This window comes from Botryllus schlosseri, chromosome 8 (assembly GCF_051294905.1).
Source record: "Botryllus schlosseri isolate E-star chromosome 8, Bs_hap1, whole genome shotgun sequence".
Classification (NCBI taxonomy): Eukaryota; Metazoa; Chordata; class Ascidiacea; order Stolidobranchia; family Styelidae; genus Botryllus; species Botryllus schlosseri.
In genome coordinates, this window is record NC_137243.1 from 28,232,052 (window position 1) to 28,251,572 (window position 19,521).

General features: G+C 39.8%; 1 protein-coding gene across 1 annotated transcript; it reads left to right on the forward strand.

The window, feature by feature from the left end:
• Positions 1-4,296: 4,296 nt before the first annotated feature.
• Positions 4,297-14,010, forward strand: LOC145444020 (uncharacterized). Its single transcript, XM_080321924.1, has 4 exons — positions 4,297-4,591; positions 5,472-5,577; positions 12,142-12,630; positions 13,108-14,010. The coding sequence occupies exons 2-4, from the start codon at positions 5,526-5,528 to the stop codon at positions 13,290-13,292; spliced, it is 726 nt and encodes a 241-aa protein (XP_080178050.1). The 5' UTR covers positions 4,297-4,591; positions 5,472-5,525; the 3' UTR covers positions 13,293-14,010.
• Positions 14,011-19,521: the final 5,511 nt, after the last annotated feature.

The following is a 19,521-nucleotide window of genomic DNA, read 5'->3' on the forward strand; positions in this document are numbered from 1 at the left end:
TAGCTTGAAGTGGTCAGTGAAAGGCCAATCTCGAAACTGTAACTATAAATCATACAAACACATGGTATAGCCTAGACCGTAGGCGATTTAAAAAGGAGGCATGCACATTGCACACTAAATGAAAGCATAAGAAGATAATATGAAAGGACAGACGACAAAAAGTGGTGGCATGTGCCGGAACCGAGATCGATATGTCAGGCCGTGGTCCAGCAAACGTAAGAGTTGACTGGTATTGATTCAGTAGAAATTGTTTGTATTTCGACTTGAATGTGGACACTGGACATGCTCAACGACTGTCAGATAGCCGGCGAGATACTGTTTTACACTGCAAGTCCGGCATATTTTATAGAACGATGATATTTCACATCGACCGTATGGTAGTTGGACGAGGGTTGTTCAATGTACACTTGCACCTTTGATTCCTAGGTAAGAAGTCATTGAAGTGATCGCAGTGGAACTGATACATAAACTTGGCGATTTCTAGTTTACGCATATCTTTTGTGTTTAGAACACCGAATCTTTTCCCTGTTTGATCATATAGATTAGTTGAATCTTGACTCCATTGGGTCTTGCCATGACATATGATGGACAGAAAATACGCGCATTACGCATCGGAAACGCATTTGTTACATACGGCTAGGGTTGCATTTAAAACACAAAATCAATTTAGAACAAACATGTTTGAAACGAGGCTCTTGTTTAAAACATGTTTATTTTTTTATTAGCTATGACGTCACGAATATTTAATTTTGACGTCATATATGATTGACATTGGCAATGGAAAATGTAGGGTAAATATGGCTCCTTCTGCGAAGAGGGCTTCCGATCACTGTCATAAAGAGAAAAAAAATATATTAACCTGTACTACATCGCTATGCAGCATTTTTACGGTCGGCGGTCATCATCATCAAATAACCCATTCCTAACCAATGATCTTGACTTGAGACTTGAAGAAATATGACGATCCCGGTATGGATTTTGGTTGTCATGTTTGTATTCAGTCTCAAATACCAAGACATGCATATCCAAGTATCCATGAAGGCTATATGTTTAAAACAGGAACTACTTTCTAAATATGTACCTGTGTATTAGGGTGGAGTGAAAATGACTTTTTTTTTTCAAATTGAAAAAAGGGCTTCCTCAATCCCGACAAATGACCTAAAACTTCAATAAAGAATGACTTCAGGGTTTTACTCCCATTTTACAGCCGGCAACCACCCAATTTCTGCGCGTGGGGGGGAGGGGTAAAATGGCCCATCTCGGCAACCGCTAGTCGTAGAGTCATGATATATAGCTCAAAATCTGCGGAAACAGCATGTTTCTATCTGTCTTAAGAGGAAAGTTTTCTCTATTGTGAACACAAAATGAGTTATAGGCAAAAAACAATATATACGCCCATTTTTGTTGAAATTCAGCATTTATTCTGACAAATTGTGATCTGTCACTAGTTTTGTTGAAAAAAAAAGTAACACACTGACAATACCGAATATTGGGCCCATAATGCAAATATATTCACAACACAGTCCTTTTAAAATCGGTTCAAAACATCATAATGAAACACTCACATTTAACGACTTATTGAAAATGCATTTTTTCATCAGTTTACGAGGCTTAATTTTTTGGCGAATGAGGCCATCTCGTCTTTCAAATCCTGAAACTTGTGCTGATGCTTCTGTTACGAGCTTTACATATCGTTCCACTGGTTGATTGTGGCAAGGATGAAACAAAATCAGAGGTTTCTCGCGGCATTCTTCCAACTCTGCATCAGTTAAGTGCTCAATCGCTAGAGTAAGTTGTTGATAAGTTTCAATATCAAACAACTCGTGGTATGCCTTTGCTTCCAAGTTCAACTTTAGGACACAGAATAAACGAATAGGACCGCAGTTCAATTGGTTGGAACTGCTATGACTATCAATATCCATAAGTGAATTTTGTTCAGCGGCATGTTTTCGAATCGCAAGCACCTTGCTCACACCACTATTTCGTATGTCTTCATCATCATCTGCCAGCATTGCAATCATAATATTTTCGGGGTGTTCGAAATAACCGTTTCTTATCACCACATTCAAAGCAATTTTACGAACGTTTTGGTCAGATAAATTCAAAACCCGTTGAATCAAGTTCAAGAAGTTTCTGGATCCATATGTGTTATATGTTTGTTTAGCTTGATCTCAACCCAAGTCGGAAAATATACTTCAAGGCAAAAACGAACCAGAATCTCCAGGTTCAAAGGCGGTTCATCAACTGTCACATAATACCGTAAATCTCTGCATCCCAAAGTTAGCCATCTTGAATGCACAACAGGTCCAACCTACAAATAAGCCAGATCATCATCAACATTTCCTTGAATAATTGCCCAGCACATTTTATAAGCATATAACTGGTCCGTGATTAAGTCATTCACGACTTCGGATGGGAGCTTTGGAAAGGCCAAAAGTGGTGGCGGAAGCTTTTTGAATTGAGTAACTGGCCAACAAGATACACTTCCATGTAGTTTTTTTTTCAATTGGGTGTGGTCCACCAAGATGCTTGCGATTCGAAAACATGCCGCTGAACAAAATTCACTTATGGACATTGAAAGTCATAGCAGTTCCAACCAATTGAGCTGCGGTCCTATTCGTTTATTCTGTGTCCTAAAGTTGAACTTGGAAGCAAAGGCATACCACGAGTTATTATTATTATTGATGGAAAGTTGAGTGACGCTTTCGCCTGTGGATACCACGAGTTGGTTGATATTGAACCTTATCAATAACTTCCTCCAGCGATTGAGCACTTAACTGATGCAGAGTTGGAAGAATGCCGCGGGAAGCCTCTGATTTTGTTTCATCCATGCCACAATCCAACAGTGGAACGACATGTAAAGCTCGTAACAGAAGCATCAGCGCAAGTTTCGGGATTTGAAAGACGAGATGGCCTCATTTGCCAAAAAATTAAGTCCCGTAATCTGATGAAAAAAATTGACACAAAAATGCATTTTCAATAAGTCGTTAAATGTGAATGATGTTTTGAACCGATTTTAAAAGAACTGTGTTGTGAATATATTTGTATCATAGGCCCGATATTCGGTATTGTCAGTGTGTTACTTTTCTTTTCAAAAAAACTGATGACAGGTCACAATTCGTCAGAATAAATGCTGAATTTCAAGAAAAATGTGCGTATATATTGTTTTTTGGCTATAACTCATTTTGTGTTCACAATATAGAAAACTTTCTTCTTAAGACAGATAGAAACATGATGTTTCCGCAGATTTTGAGCTATATATCGTGACTCTACGACCAGCGGTTGCCGAGATGGGCCATTTTACCCCCCACGCACAGAAATTGGGGGGTTGCCGGCTGGAAAATGGGGGTAATACCCTGAAGTCACTTTTCATTGAAGTTTTAGGTCATTTGTCAGGATTGAGGAAGCCCTTTTTTCCATTTAAAAAAAAAAGTCATTTTCACTCCACCCTACTGTGTATATATGTTAAAAGCCTAAACATAGCAATAACATCATAAAATATTACCCTATTAGTTCATTCTGTTATAAATTGACATTGATGCGGGAGATAATGAAGCAGTGTTTCTAATCGGCATCTGCGAATTACAATTTGTCAGATAATTTGACATGTTGCTATAATAAATATTAGCCTACATGTCATTGAATTCATAATTTCCCGAGTCTTGGACTTGATCAATGAAGCTAGAGTGCATAATTTATATTGCAAGTCGGTGCAGGTTCAATCATGTTTGATACGGTAAAGCCTGTTCTAATAAACGAGATCGTGTCTGTAATGTATTATTCAACACAGCTTTTCCCGATAATTTCTCCTTCCTGTGCGCTTACTCACCGATGCGTGATTGTGACGTTGTCTAAGCTACCGCGAAACTTCAGTCTCGATTTTCTCGCCATAAGACGTGATCTTTCTGGATGTACTCGATCGATATTATAACAGTATAGTCTCATATGCGGGCACCACTAATATAGCAATGTAACTACAGTTAACAAGCGGGAGTTTGACATTAGTCAGTTTGTGGTTAAGCCCCCGTTAGATAGCGTCGTCAGAATCATTGATTCCTAGTGATATTAGAACATGTGAGTTAAGTAGAACACATCAGTCATGGAACACCTTTAGTATATAGGCCTAGTAGATTAAAGATTTGGAAAGCAACGTACGCTTTGATTTATTTGGCAGATTTGTGTAGACTTTGTACTCTTTATTTGAAATGATTGACTACCTTTTGCGTGAACAACATTATGAAGCCAGCCCTCTCAACCGAAGTTTGATCTGTGTGTTTCATGAATCCCACGTTCTTAGCTACAAATTCAAGCCAATATGTAGGCTTTACTATGAGGCATATAAGCTATATCAGTGATTCCCAACCGCGGTTCCAAGGTAGCCTTATTGCAGCTCTGATTGACCTATATATAGGCTATGCCGCAGAATATAATAGACGATCGTTTTTGTTAGTTTCTATGAATAGTATAGTCAATTTATGTATATAAATGCTAAAATGTGGGATATTAGTTATGTCTAAAGTCGTCTAAGGGCGCTTCTGAAAACCGGAAAAGAGAATACTTGCAGACTTAGCGTCAAAGGCATGGATGAGTAGTGAGTACCCGTCAGAAAAGGATATATCTCGAGTTCTGTAGGTCATAGACCTTTATATATTGTATGTGTGGAGAGTAAATGTCGACACATACAGCGCGGCGTGTTTTAATTATACCATACACCCTACATGAACTACATAGATACTAGACGGCCATGTCTCAAATTTGCGTTGTTTAACTCTTGCTCCTTGACTAAATACTCGATTAGTGGTGTCATGTCATTGTTGTAATTTCGTTGCCATCGCCGTTGGAGAAGGTATTGCGAGCGATTGCGATCACGAGCAGTCAAATGATTCCAATATTTCACCCCAAAATCCACATCTATGTGGGTCAGTGGAATTATTTATTTTCAAGCCTTTTGTCAATTATGAGAAACCACTAAAACAGTGGCTCTAACCTGCGTGTCACGAATTTATAAGTTCGCGAAATTCTATACTTCCTTTGCTTTATTTCAGTTGTGGCGTTAGCCCAGTGAATCCGTCGTCAGGTATACAAGATATTGAACTGTAGACCCGGACTCTTCGAATTTTCTAATCAGGCAAATCGAATCCTGCATCGAGATAATAACAAAGAAGCAGTTAAGACAAAATATATGCATGTCAATTGTACTGTTTTAAAGGCCTAATATTACTGACCGGCTGTCATTGACTGCCAACTAAACAAGCTACAGATGCGTGATTCTCAATTGAAGCGTAACATGATTACATCACGATCAGTTTCTTCTATCTGTCATCAATAAAATTACGCTTCTTTAACTTTTATCTCAAGGAGATCTGTCTGATCTTGAGCTAGGGCCGCTCTTGAGATCCACCGCTATATGCCATGGCTTGTCTGTTTCTATCACATATCTTACTGAATCAAGCACTTGTTCGGTTTTCCAGGTAATACGTGTTAAGTTGTGTACTGCAACGGTAGTTCCATGCCAACATTGCAAAATGCTGTCTCGCAAAGGCTTGATCATCATTTCGTTGGCGCTCCTTGTATCAGGTAAGGATAGGTTTAGAATGTAGCTCCCTCTTACTCCCTGTTATAATCAGGGGCTGGTATCAATATGCATTCGATTTTGTACTGCAGTCGTGCCAACATGGATCGAAGGATTGACTTGCTTCAAGGTGTTGGCTATGCGGATACTAAATTAATGTTAACCGTAGTAGCTATAACTTTTGGCCAATGTGTGGAAAATATTTATTCGATATGAGTGCGTCCAGAAATCAAATATGGACAACTGGATAATTCTAGTTGTCTAATTTCACTAAATTAGAGCGAAATCCCAGTAATCCAATTTTAATCTAATTTGTTAAATGTCTCCAAGTTCCAATTTTAATTATAATCAAATTTGTGAAACGTCTCTATGCTCTAATTTTAGATTTAATCTAATTTTTTGTTTTCCTGAAAATGCCACTTTGTGCTAGGCATTTTGCAGCGAGTAAACAAGAATATCCCTATCGCACAAGGAAATCTAGTGCCAAGACACCATCGGTCCATCGCCTTACTTACACCATGCAGTCTTAGTAGTTATTGTGGCGAATAATAATGGCCTTCCAGCATAGTAGCTTGTAGTCTGCTAACAACATTCTAGTTTTACGTTAGTGCAACGCCGTGCTGACTAACATTGGTGATGCTCATGGTTGCCACAAAAGAAGTAATAGTTTTTTAAAGTAGTACAAATACAAGAAATATAATGATCATAAACGTCATTATATTTTGAACTATGACATGCGCACGATAGCTGAAAGATTATATCACCCTAAAGAGGGACCTTGTGGGGACGTCCTGCGCCGTTTTCTGAGCGTCTCTGTCTTGGCAGTGTCTGGGCCATTGCACGTCGAGGCAACATGCTTCTTGATATCAGCAGATTCTGCATCGATGGAATGCTGTTGCCATCGCCGAAGCCGTTTCAGGTAGTGTGGAATAGTGTTGTTGGGCACACACGAATAGCTTGTTTGAAACAACAACAAGAATTTGAAGCAGAAATCAATTTTAGCAATTCAAAATGCTTTATTGTGCGTATTTCCAAAATCTCAACTCAGATCGCCCACGGCGATTGCGATAACCCCTGGTATAGTAAAAAGCGAGCCAAGCTTGTTGTACAGACATTAACCATTCTGATGGTTACGGGAATGCACTGTGATTTGATATGAACTTATTTTTGCTGTATTCATTTCCATTCACAATTTCATTCAATTTCCAAGTTTTTGCGAATTCAGTAATCCTAATTCTTATCTAATTTGGAAAATAGAAACTTTGCAGCTCTACTTCTAATTTTAATGTAATTGGAAAAAAACTGTGTAGCTCAATTCTAATTCTAATCTAATTTGGAAGAAACTGAGTAGCTTTAATTCTAATTTCAATCTAATTCGGAAAAGCTGAAAATTTTCTAGTTGTCAAAGTCTGCTAGAAAGTAATGCCTCAATTGAACTCTGTACACGCCGGCGTCAGGGAATTCTCTCGAGAACGAACGCTGTATTCATCGCCATCTGCAATCTATACGTCAAGAGTATTTTTCCCTCATACGCGACACGATGCTCTCCGCTGAGAAAATTCCCTTGAGCGCTACCGAAGTCTTCGATTTCATATCATTATTTTTGCAGCACCTGTGTGACGCAGACCTGAGAACTGGATCATTTTAGTTGTTTAATTAGAACAGTGGTTCTTAAGCCTAAACTTTGGTAACCCGCGGAAACGCCTGCGCCAGTAGTTTTCAGCCTTTTGGTCTTCGCGTACCTCTTTTGGACCGCAGTGGACACCAGAGGAACCACTCAAGTTTTAGTTCAAAATTAGCTCACCCGTCGTGCAACCATCATCTGTCTTGTGTCAAAATTAATTTTGGGCTACGGAGGAATAGCAACAAATTGACTTTACCTCAAAATAATATCATACAATATATAGAAATTGGGATTACTTTTATTATTTTAAAGTGAATTCTGCAGCGGAATTTCTTCATATGCGTGGCCGTGTATTGAAAATCCGCGCCTTTAGCGAATGTATTATTACAGCGTAACGATACCTTTGGGTATGATCGCAACATTACGACATCAAAATTGAGTAACCGATTTTTATTGAACGTCCAGCCTAGTCATTTCTATGAAGCAGTTCATCTTGAAGTTATTCTGGAATATTGGTTATGTATGTCACAGGAGAAAATGGATTCCATGTCAAGGTTTACATCCCTTGATAGGGACTGTTTAGCAAAAATGGAAGGATTTTCTGTTTCAAACGACTGTTCACTATGTTGCTGGGACCGGCATATTCAAATCTATAATGCAAACATTTCGAAGTCTTCATGATTGATCCTGTTACTGCATCTTTTTATTTTATCCACAACCCACAAAACCTCTCTAAACAGCAATATGTTAGTATCAGAAGGCAATTATTGGCAATTTCACAATTAAAATGTGTTTGCATAGTAGGATAATTCATCTCCTACGGCCATTCTGTTGATGTGAGTCCAGAAGTTTTAGCGGTTATGAATCGAAACTGCTTCGTGATTCACCCAATTAAAAAGTTACTAATTAGTTTATCGATCATTTTTAAAATTGGGAGGTTTCGCGGGCCCCCTAAAAATGTTTCGCGAACCCAGGTTGAGAATCACTGACTTACGGTAATCTGCAAATTTTCGCGGAACCCCAAATTTCCCCAAAACAGAAATACACCACAACACACAACCAACGAGTTGTGATAAGTGTATCAACATCTATGGCGTCGGTCAAAAAAGTTCCAGTTTTGAAATCATTGTAAGATGCGTATGCATTGGTTATACCAATACCATTGGATTGAATGTTCTGACATCGCAGTAGATAGGCTACAAGACATACGCACAGCCGCATAATAAAATTCTTTCTCTGCCCCACTATCCCAATCATCGAACTGAGTTCGTAGATGTGGGGATTACATCATTGTGTTTCGCACCGTGAGTGGAACAGCGGAAGGCGGTAATGTACACAAGAGTTATACCGGCTACTAGAGCTGTATCCCCAAGCCCCTCAATTAGGGAGAGCTCGGAGGGGGCCCCGAATTATTTCTTTACGGCAGCCGTTTTTTGGAGGAGATATATTCGACTTCAAAAGTTTGCATACTTTTGAGCAGGGGCTCTTCAAGTACATAGGTCATGAATTGTATCTTTTTGGGTCGCGGCGACACCGAAGCGATCTTTTAATGTGTATGTAATATTTGCATCGCGCGAATTCCAGTAAATGGTTTGTGCATTTCCGAGGTCACTGTTGTGTACTATAGCCAATCTCCGAGACACGCAGGAAATCGTAACTACAGAATGACTTGACCATGAAAATATGTCGGCCTTTGCATAATAGTATCAAACTGAGAGGTTTGAATTGGTGATAAGATTTGTATGGCATTGGTTTCTCTGGAAAAAGACGGCGGAGACCATTGTGATGAGATAATTTGAGGCCAATCCATTACGCGCTGAGACACATGAAGATATGAAATTCTGACCAACATATTGCTGGACAAAGTGCGTGGTGCGAAAGAGATCGATAAAACCTTTGATAAAAAAGACCGTCGGTTATTGACCGAAACCTCCTTGCAATACGAGTAGACAGTGGTTCAATGCAGTTTAAATACCACACGCAGAGTAAAAACATTTAACCGAAATTGATATCACTTGTGTCACACTTATTTCATAGTGCTGTGTTGCGTACAACTGTTGTCTGCGCGTTGTATGTCCTACATGCTTGTAAAACGTAGCATATTATCATTCTTTTCATGTGCGAGGCTTGGGTCGCGAGTTGCCACTAAGCCCAGATTTGGGTCGCGGTCAAAAAAGTTTAAAAACAACCGCTTTAGAGAAATAGGCGTATCGGCACCGGCGATTACCACGCATTGAACAGGATTATGACTTAATAGGCCAGGCGTGAACAAAATTTCGAGCTCGCTGGCCGCATTCAACATATGAATCCCTTCGCGGGCTGCACTATGGTATAATCGGATTTATAAGCCTCGGCGCAGGCATTTATTTTATTATATAGTAACCTTATAGTAACCAAAGCCATGCAGCCAATACACAAGCAATTCGGACATTGATTATGATGAACGAACATGCGTCTGAAACATTGGCGAGATTTTATAAGCTGGCCATCCTCAATAATCAATTCGTCAAAATTAGGGACGCAAGTAGGTTTTGCCAATCTTCAAGAATGGATGGAAATTTGAATATGCGAGCAGTGATCGGCTCATCGATATATGTCGATTATGCGTTTGGTCTACTTCAGAACGCACAATGCTGACAGCGTCATAACCGGCATATCACATTTAAATACGTTTCGGTAGAAGGTTTACCCTGTTAAACTGTTAAACTCTTTGCGTACTTTTGTGATGACGACATACGAGACATAAACATTTGACTAATTCGGTTGATTTATTTTGTACCTCGTAATTTGATAAATTATTATCATTAGGATGGCCGGAATCAAATGGTTTTTCAAACAGCATCAGCATAACTTTTCACTTTTTGTATTGATTTGGTTATCCCATTATGAATCAGTAGAGGCCGAAGTCATGAATGGTTTGCATGCAACTGCACATAGAGGACGAATCTACAAACACACAAGAACTGGAACTCATGAAACTTCGAGTTCTAATCTAAGATCACTATTGTGTTCCGAACTGAGTCATTTCCGTTTTGATTTCCATCAACCGAAACGTTTCAAGATACGTTAGCCTCGAGGACGTGTTATTGCGCCAACAATAAAATATTTATCAATATTTTGATTACGTTTCTCGATGCCTTCGCGGGCCGTAGTTTGCCCGACCCATGTACTGTAAAGGAGGTGGACCGTAAAGCTTTTTCTGACCGGAAAATGAGCCACGGTCAAAATATGGTTGAAAGGCCCTGCGCCCTAATGTTCCGTGGAATACCGGTTAAGCACCACTGAATTAGAGTTATTAGGGCGAAATTCCGGTAATATAAATGGTTGAACGTTTCTATTCTCTGATTCTAATTTGCGAATGTGCTACAGGAGAACAGTATAGTACGAAACAGGTCAATATCGGTGTACACAGTAATAACATCTGTCATCTTAATGATTATGAGAATGAACTCTGGTTCGATATGAACTGAACTTGATTCAATTTCCAAGTTTTCGCGGAGTTAGTAACAATTGTATTCTAATATACATGTGCAGCTAACATTCTAATCTAATTTGGATAACCGTGTAGCTATCATTCTAATCTAATTTGGGAAAATTGTATAGCTATAATTCCAATACTGGTCTAAACTGAAAAACTGTATATAGCAATAATTCTGATCTGATTTAGAAAAGCTGAAAAGATTCTAGTTGTGCGGGTGTGCTATGGCGATAGCGTATTACGTGAACTTTCCCATGGTACAAACAAAAACAGTATTACAGCAAGAATTGCGCGAAATATTCCAATTTAACGACAAATATATTCATGAATCCTCTACAGCACTCGAGTCGCAGTACAAACAGAAAGCCTCTACATCTCTGAGTTTGCTGCGAACTGCGAACGGCTCATTGAACCAGTCTGGGTTTATTTGGTCGCAGATTTAGCAGCAATTGTTGTTGTCTAGTATTCATGGCATCACTATTAATTGTAAAACTGACCGATATTCTTCATTATTATTCCCGAGCCTCCGTCGTATTGCATGACCCACTTCCGTTCAAGCTTAATGTAACACCCCGCTTACTGTAGGACCATATGGTGATGAGGAGCCAAGATAAACTTCAAACACTGAGGACGACCACCCGCATAGCCAGTCAGAAATATCAATAGTTGCAGCATCAAGGATACCGAAGTGTCTCATTGATTGACCGATTTATCGGGCCGGTACCTACTCATGTAAATATCGGTATCGGCTAACTCCAGTCGATATGTAACGGCCCGTCCGATGGTGTCATCATAACATCTTCCTCGTTCTTTGGTGATTATGGTTGTATTCTGTTTCTTACAACGACAATTATTACCACCATAAAATGTAGATTCTGTCGCTTCATTGCAATGATTTGTTACGCGACGATACTGATAGACCAGTACACGGGCGAGTAATTACGGGTTTGGTGCAGTTCATGCCGGATTATTTATAGGAGGAGGAGGATGTAGTTTTATTTTTTTCCTCGATGTTTTTACGGCATATACACCGACTCATGATATACATACACACGATATGTGCATATGCATAACATGAGTGCATAATGAGCATATGTCGCTCGACGGGGAATCTGCAGACGTAGCGTTTTACGGCTTTCTAAGTCTTGCACCACCCCACCATGCTATCCCAGTAATGCATGAGCGCCAAGCGGTGAATTCATGGATACCAGTGGTCTTTGGTCTGACCCGGCCGGGGATCGAACCCGCGACCTACCCGATCAAGAATCCGGACTCTTCACCATTACGCTATCTTGTTGGTAATATAGCCTGTGTGGTATTAACATTCACACTCATGTGATAGAATGAATAGGCTACAACTCAGCAAAACATGAGCCACAAAAGTCAAAGTGTGGTTGATGCATGTGCTAGACACTCGAGGTTACGTTTCATGTTATTAATGCGTCATTGTATTTACGTATTGGACAGGTGAATCACCTTCAGGTACAACAACGACTGTTGCTGCTACGACAATTGGAGCTGGAGGTGATGCATATACGACAAGAATGGCGACTACAATAGCCCGTGAGGGAAGTGATACGAGGACTAATACCACAGCAGACGATGTTACCGATGCTGCCAAATCTACGGCTACTACTTATCCTACGTCGAGCGTCAGTTCCAAGCTAGATGAAACGACTACAACTACGAACAAAATCAATTCGACTGCAACTACGACGGCTGTGACATCTTCTACGATGGAGATCAATTCAACTACAAACACAACCATTTCACACGAGTCTGCCACTTACATTAGTCCACAAATTGTAATAGCGACTACTCCGTCGATGACTATTTTTGCGAAAGCTGACCGACTGGCAACATCGACCAATAACAACGACATCATCACTAAAGGATCCGTTGTCATAAGTAACCGTATAGCATCGACAACATCAGACGCCGGCGGTTCCGACAGAGGTACAAAATTAGTCATGTAATGAGACAAGACCCGGACAACTACATAATTGTAATTGTCTAGTTCAACTAATTATAGCTAAATGCCGGTAATCTAATTGTAATCTAATTTGTCATGCTCTCATTTTAATTCTAATCTAATTTCGGCTTTTCCTTTCAATAATACAGGAGAACTGCTTATGAGAAATAGATCTGATTTGATAGGAACTGAATTGGATTTAAGGTCGAATTTTTCGCGAATTCACTCGCCACGTTTGTTTTGTGACTGTTTTTATAAATTTTGCTTTGCTTTGTTCCTGCAACTTTTGCCTGCGACTACCAAGGACGTATGAAACACCATCAAACTCAGACGTAACAATTCTACTTACGTTTTACTTGCTGGCAAATATGTTTTCTTTTTGGTTGCTGAAAATAGGTTAGGCCTAGTTAACGTTCCTCATGATATATGATGATCATCATCATCATTTCTCTATTTTTCAGCGCCCGCTTCCCCCAAAAAAATCAGCAGTGGGGGCGTGGCAGCCGCTGTCATAGTATCTATTGTTGCCGTTGGAGCTTTGCTGTGTTATGTTCGTCGAAGGATGCGATTGAACAGAAAGAAAGACTCAATGAGGCGACATTTATTTAGCAATCCGATTCGATTTGAAGAAAACAGCGTCCTGTAACGAGATTTCTTGCGTACTGCATAGCGTTACCAATCCCTGGGTGACAAAACAATTCGCGAAAGGAAATCCGGCTTCGAAACAGTCAACCACAACTTTTTGAGAGTTTGCGGATTCCCCTTCCATTCGTACATTATGCAAATGGAAATTCACGTTCATTTGATCCGTATTTTATCTTCTTTTTTTTTCTCACGTGAACACTGCGGTTAGTTGATACACATGCGGTACTGACTTGTACTGTCAAAACGCTGTTGTTGTTTTCTGATTTATTCTTCGTTCGTGTCGAGACTACAGGTCTACGTCCATGTAGGTTTACGTAAGATTTGTTTAGTGTCTCACCTCGTTATTTCATTCGGAAACATGTTGCTACGTAGTAGTTTGATTCGATGCTCGTTATTGAAGGTGTCTTGGGGTGTGTTAAAAACCATGTACGCACTGTCGTATTTCTGTGGTTGTCAGTGTGCGTTAGGCGGTTTATGGTCGTCCTTTGAAGATGATAGGCCTTGACCATCGTTTCTCAAGTCTTTCTGTGGATCACCCCTTATCACGCTCGATCTCTATCTTCTGCTTGTAGCATATTGTGGCTTGTTTATTGCCAATCTATGTGCGTGCTCATCCAGTCGATACTTTCAATACACAGTTAACTCCCCTTCATTCGCACCGTTTGGTTCCTCCGAATTTAGGCCGAATTAGACTGAAAATAAATTGTTCGTTCTATGGACATTCTGTGAAGGCAGACAAAGCACCAAAATGACTGCACTGCTGCGCAGTAAATGACTTATAGCTGTGTTATTCTTCAGTAATTGTCACTGGTTGCCTAAAACGCACCAGATCTATAGGCACTGCTTTATTTTGAACCTAGATTACTCACACGTCGTACGTAGGTTACGTAATAACTGGGTCAAGATTTTGTTGCACTAAAATTACGACAAAGTTGCACTTTATTTAACAATAGTTGCATGCAGAGTTGGATCAAATACATTAATTCAGTTCATATTACAATTAGAATTACAATTACTTCTTTGCATGGTTTAATTACATTACAATTACAATTACTGTTAAACAAGTAATTAATTGCAATTACAATTATATTTACTGTTAAAAATGTAATTGGATCGGTATTGAGAGGTGCCCTTTGGCAACTGTAGCGACGTAATTGGCAACAATCTCAAGCTAGTCATGTTTAATTCATGATACGTAGAATACCCTTTATTCGAAAACAGCTCGAACGTATTCGAAGTATTTCTAATCATGAGTACTGAAAACTACAAATACAGATTTTTTTTAAGCGAATAAAAGTTTGAGCGAATAGGCTACACGACCGGCAGTGAAATGTAATCAAACGAATACACAAAGCTGAGTAAGGCAAATGAAATGTAGGCTAATTGGTAAGTCGCCAGCGATAAGGATGATAATGATAAGGTGTGTAAAATTAAAATAAATGCAAAAGGAAAGAACCTCCTGATAATTTAGAATTGCAAAATGTTGATTCGCATTTACATTTTCACTTGCACAAAAACTGTTAGGTTGCTTTTGATGAACATTAGGGTGCGGAAACTTATTGACCCTAGTAAATTTGGCTAAGATTGGGATAACAACTGTAGAAATGCGTGATGAAGTTTGATGAAGCCTTGGTTGAAAACTTGAATTTTTTGGGATTGTTGCAGCAAACCTCAATACTTGTCAGAGATTTAAAAAAAAACTCTGACCGTGGTGTAGGAAATGGCTCATCACAGGTTTCACAAGAGTTTATTGGCTGTTTATCCATATTTGAAGTGTTAAGATTTAGTTTAGCCCACTGGTTCTCAAACTTTTTTAGACACGCCCCCATTATGAGAGTGAAATATTTAGTGCCTCCCTTACCGTCATATCACACAATGAAACCAGAATGTTGACAATCCTTACAGTTAGTTTGATGGTATGGAAGGTTATGACTGTTGATGAGAAAACTTCCAATATGAAATTCGTACTATACACAGAACAATAACTATGAAATGGAGGTAAATCGGGCCAAGCGCGGTAAAATTCTTCAATTTACCGGAGCTTCGCGCCCCCTTTCAGATGCTTTCACGCCTGACAAGGGGAGCACGCCCCCAAGTTTGAGAACAACTGGTTTAGCTTATATTGTAATTCGCTACATTTTCTGTTGCTACTGATTTATGGGAAACAGTTTAGCATGGCTGAATTACCTAGTTAACGAGGCACGCATAGAATACCGACGCAAATAGGCCAATTATTTTATGCTGTGATGTCAATGTAATTAAAATTGTAATGAGGCAAAATTTCCAACTCTGGTTGCATGAAAAAGTTGCAAGTACCATTATTCAATGATTAGGATATGAGATAGTCGAAAGGTTTCGGTGTATAAACTAAAAGATTAAAAATGGCATGGTGTATGTTTGTTCCGATTCCTTCCTCACTGTTCAATCGATCAAGACCATGACTATAATTTTATCTTATTCTTAAGGTTTGAATCATACCGAAATAATTTCCCCCAAAAAGCCAAACAGCACAGCGGTAACCCACCCTTCCCCTGAAACGAGTCAAATACCACACCCCAAACCCCACGGTTTGCAAACTTGACTGAAGGCATTGCAGGAAAACTCACTGTTGGCGCCTTTAACATTTCATCAATAGCCTGGAAAAAGGTAACTAAGTGAAAATAGCCTACATATTGTCGGGCACGGTGGTGCTTGGCTAGGGTAGTTGAACTACCAGCTTGCCAGCCATTGCGTCATAGTTAACATAGAGATGCAGCTTATTCATGACAGCGTCTTGTTATTCAAATCAAAGAGAATAGAAACATAGTACAAAAGTTGCAGTAAAAAATCGCAGGCAAAACTCAAAAGACGTAGGCCTACCACAAAAATAGCTTCTGTAGCCGTTCGGTCGTAGTCTTCGCTATCTAACTGAATGCGGCCAAGTTACTTCAGGTTCGACTGGACCCAGAGACACATAGCAGATTCGACGGATATATTACAACGAAGGCAGGCACAATAAACGCATCAATACTTCCAATCCAATCCAAGACTTAACACAGTAACAACTCCACACGAAGATACTCCAAGACCAACTCCATATCCGAACCCAACTACATATCCAACTACATACAAAAGACTAACCCCAATCACTTCCTCTTTTCCAATACCACATGCTACCTTACGCATGACTGGTCTTGCAACCAGATAGTCCGGAGTCATTATGGCTCCGGAGTCGAGCGGTTACACTTCACTCATCAGATTACATAGATTTTTAGTATCTAGGAAGATGTTAAATTTTGAAAAAACTTGTCCTAGTAATCACGGCACACAAATAAACTAGACTTCGAAGTAAACGCATTTCCGAGTCAGTTTATACCAGGGGTGGGCAAACTATTCAGCTCGCGGGCCACATTCAACATGTGATTACATTCGCGGACCGAACAATGGTCAAATCGTATTTATAAACCAAAACGCAAGCTTTTATTCGATTATATAAAGCAGTGGTTCTCAAATTATTTTGACTGCGACCCAAATCCCGAGTTTTGGTGGCATCTTGCGACGTGAACATCACATAAAATCATATAAATTTTAAGTATAACTATGCTATATTCACCGGCATTCATACGATATGAATAACGCACAGACAGCGGTTGTACGCACTTCAGCTCCTTGGAACATGTCTGACTCGACGCGCTTTCAAATTAGGGTGTATTTTTCCTCTGTATTTTTCCTCCATTTTTAATGCTGTCTACTCGGACTATTCAGTACAGACCATTTCGACGACAGGACATATCAATATCGATGGTATATGCGAGCCAGCGACGGCAATTGTTCGCCACCGTTTTATCGCCGCCAATCTTTTTGGCACCGCACTGTACCCGTTGATATGTCACCCAAAACTTGATGTCTTCATGTGTCCTGGCGCTTAAGGGGTTGGCCTCGCAAGTACTCTCTCTCATAGTCTCGCACTGCACACCCTTACACTAAGGCATCCTAACGGTGCCCGACAGCGTTTTCAAGGATGACAAGGTCGGACAATAAATCCTGTCGTGGATTGAAACCAATCTGTGTAATACAAAGGTCGGTACATTTTTATGATCAAGCTAAGTTCTTGTAATGACTTTCCCACGTGTTTCACATACTGGCCGATAGTACCCAAGACAGTGTCCTCTAAAATCTACAAACGATTCACCGTTTGTAAGACCTTCCACTTTTTGGTTACAATGACCTTGGCCGTGGTGCAAAAGGCCGTCAGGCGATAAGTGCTAAATCTTTATGTTTATTTAAGAAAGCGATCCAGCCGAGATCGCGCAACGCCCGAAGTATTTTTGTAGATACTCAACAAATATTACATACTTGAAAGATCACTCATCTGCCATCGCGACCAACAATTATACCCTTCGCGACCCATACTATCAGAACCCGTGATATAAAGTAATCCAAGACTGAGAGATGATACATTTGTAAATTGAAACACCTCATAATACGACAAATTGTGCCTATAATTAGGATGTTTGGATTTAAATGGTGATTTGAATTGCAGCAACAAATTCATTATAATAATGACATATTATGTCAAGTAATAGTCCTACATATTGCCTTATACCATCGATGCTGGAACAGAAGTACGCCTACCTATTAGTTGATGCTTTTTGATTGCCTCATTCATAGCCTCCATCTTCAACTTTCCGCTTTTATTACTTCAGACAACTCATTATGAAGGAGTTAAGACCGAAGTTTTTTTTGTGGCGAGATAGCGCAGTGGTAGAATCCGCGGCTGCAACACCAATGGGTCCGACCGAGGTCGACGTCACAATTCCTATACCCATGTGTTGGAGGTTTAGGCTCCTCCTCGCCACCTCATCCGCGTAAGCGGCGTCTTACAATAAGCCTAAAAGTGGGCAGTTACGGAAAAAATGAAGAATGTCGACTTGATGTAAATGACCATAGTAGTCGACAAACATCACCAATACAACAAAAAAGACCGACGGTTAAAATTATTTGCAACTAACTTCGCACATAAAGGACGAATCTTCCAAAAACACGCACCAATCGGTTTTTCCAAGTACAACACTGAAAGTTTTAATATAAAATCACAACTGTCATCCGTACTATTAACTCTTTTAATTTCATTTCGATTGTCTTGATAAAAAATATATTATAAAATTGAGTAGTATAATCATATTGAAATGAACTCGAATAATTTCGACTTACACTCGTCAGGGGTAATCGTCATCAACTAGTAGAAAATTGGAAAAGAACATCGTATATCAACAATCGTATCACAAAATATGACGTCACCAGCATCAAATTTGAAATACGAGAGCGTTCAATTTACTATTTTCAGATGGTACACGAACTATTTTTGTTGACACAGTCTATGATGGAGCATTTTGATAAAAGTAGAATCCAAGTCACTCAAATGAACCTGTTAACAGATCCTCCCAATGACACGAAATCTGTCGTCTCGATAATTTTCCGCACGAGCGGGATAATGGAGCAGATTTTTGCCAATGGCAGAATTTATGGCCTTTGATTGCTGTCATCCATCTTTACCGGATGAGTAAGCTTTTCAACGAGCGTGACGCGCGTGTCCTAATAAATATAGGGACATGCTGATCAATGCGTTCTTGCAAACTCTTTGACGTTCTTCCCACGTATAGCCACAATCACAGCGGCACATATATTCGTACACTACATTGTTTTGTTGAAGTACAGGAAAAAGTTTAATCAATTCGTTCTAGTAATTTGATTCTTTACTGTAAAGTTTCATCAATATTTGTATCACGTTTCTCGATGCCTTCGCGGGCCGCACAAAATGTTGTGGCGGACCGTAGTCTGCCCCCCCCCCCCTGGTTTATACAGTAGTTTTTGTACACATATTAAGTGAGTACGCGCCTGTGAGTCATAATCATAGTACTGCTGCTGATCATCACACGCTTCCGATATCTATTTCTTTATTGCTTTATATGTGTAATGTATCAACTGGGGCAATCAAATGATAAAATAATCCCCTAAAATCAACATCTTCAGTCGCTTTGCCAACAATTTCCACGAGGACTTGCAAGGGAATGAAGGCTTAAGCTTCAGCGGTCAATAGCCATAACCATACAAGGTATTCGGCGTCTTTTTGCCGATCAAGATAGCGTAATGGTTAAGCGTTCGGCTTCTTGATCGGTAGGTCGTGGGTTCGATTCCCGGCCGGGTCAGACCAAAGACCTGATTGGTAACACTGGTATCCATGGCTTCCC

Bases quoted from the DNA above. Each gene is read 5' to 3' on its own strand.
- LOC145444020 (XM_080321924.1), top strand. From the start codon at position 5,526: ATGCTGTCTCGCAAAGGCTTGATCATCATTTCGTTGGCGCTCCTTGTA. The intron at 5,578-12,141 runs GTAAGGATAGGT...CGTATTGGACAG, and splicing joins GTTGGCGCTCCTTGTATCAG to GTGAATCACCTTCAGGTACA. The intron at 12,631-13,107 runs GTACAAAATTAG...TCTATTTTTCAG, and splicing joins CGCCGGCGGTTCCGACAGAG to CGCCCGCTTCCCCCAAAAAA.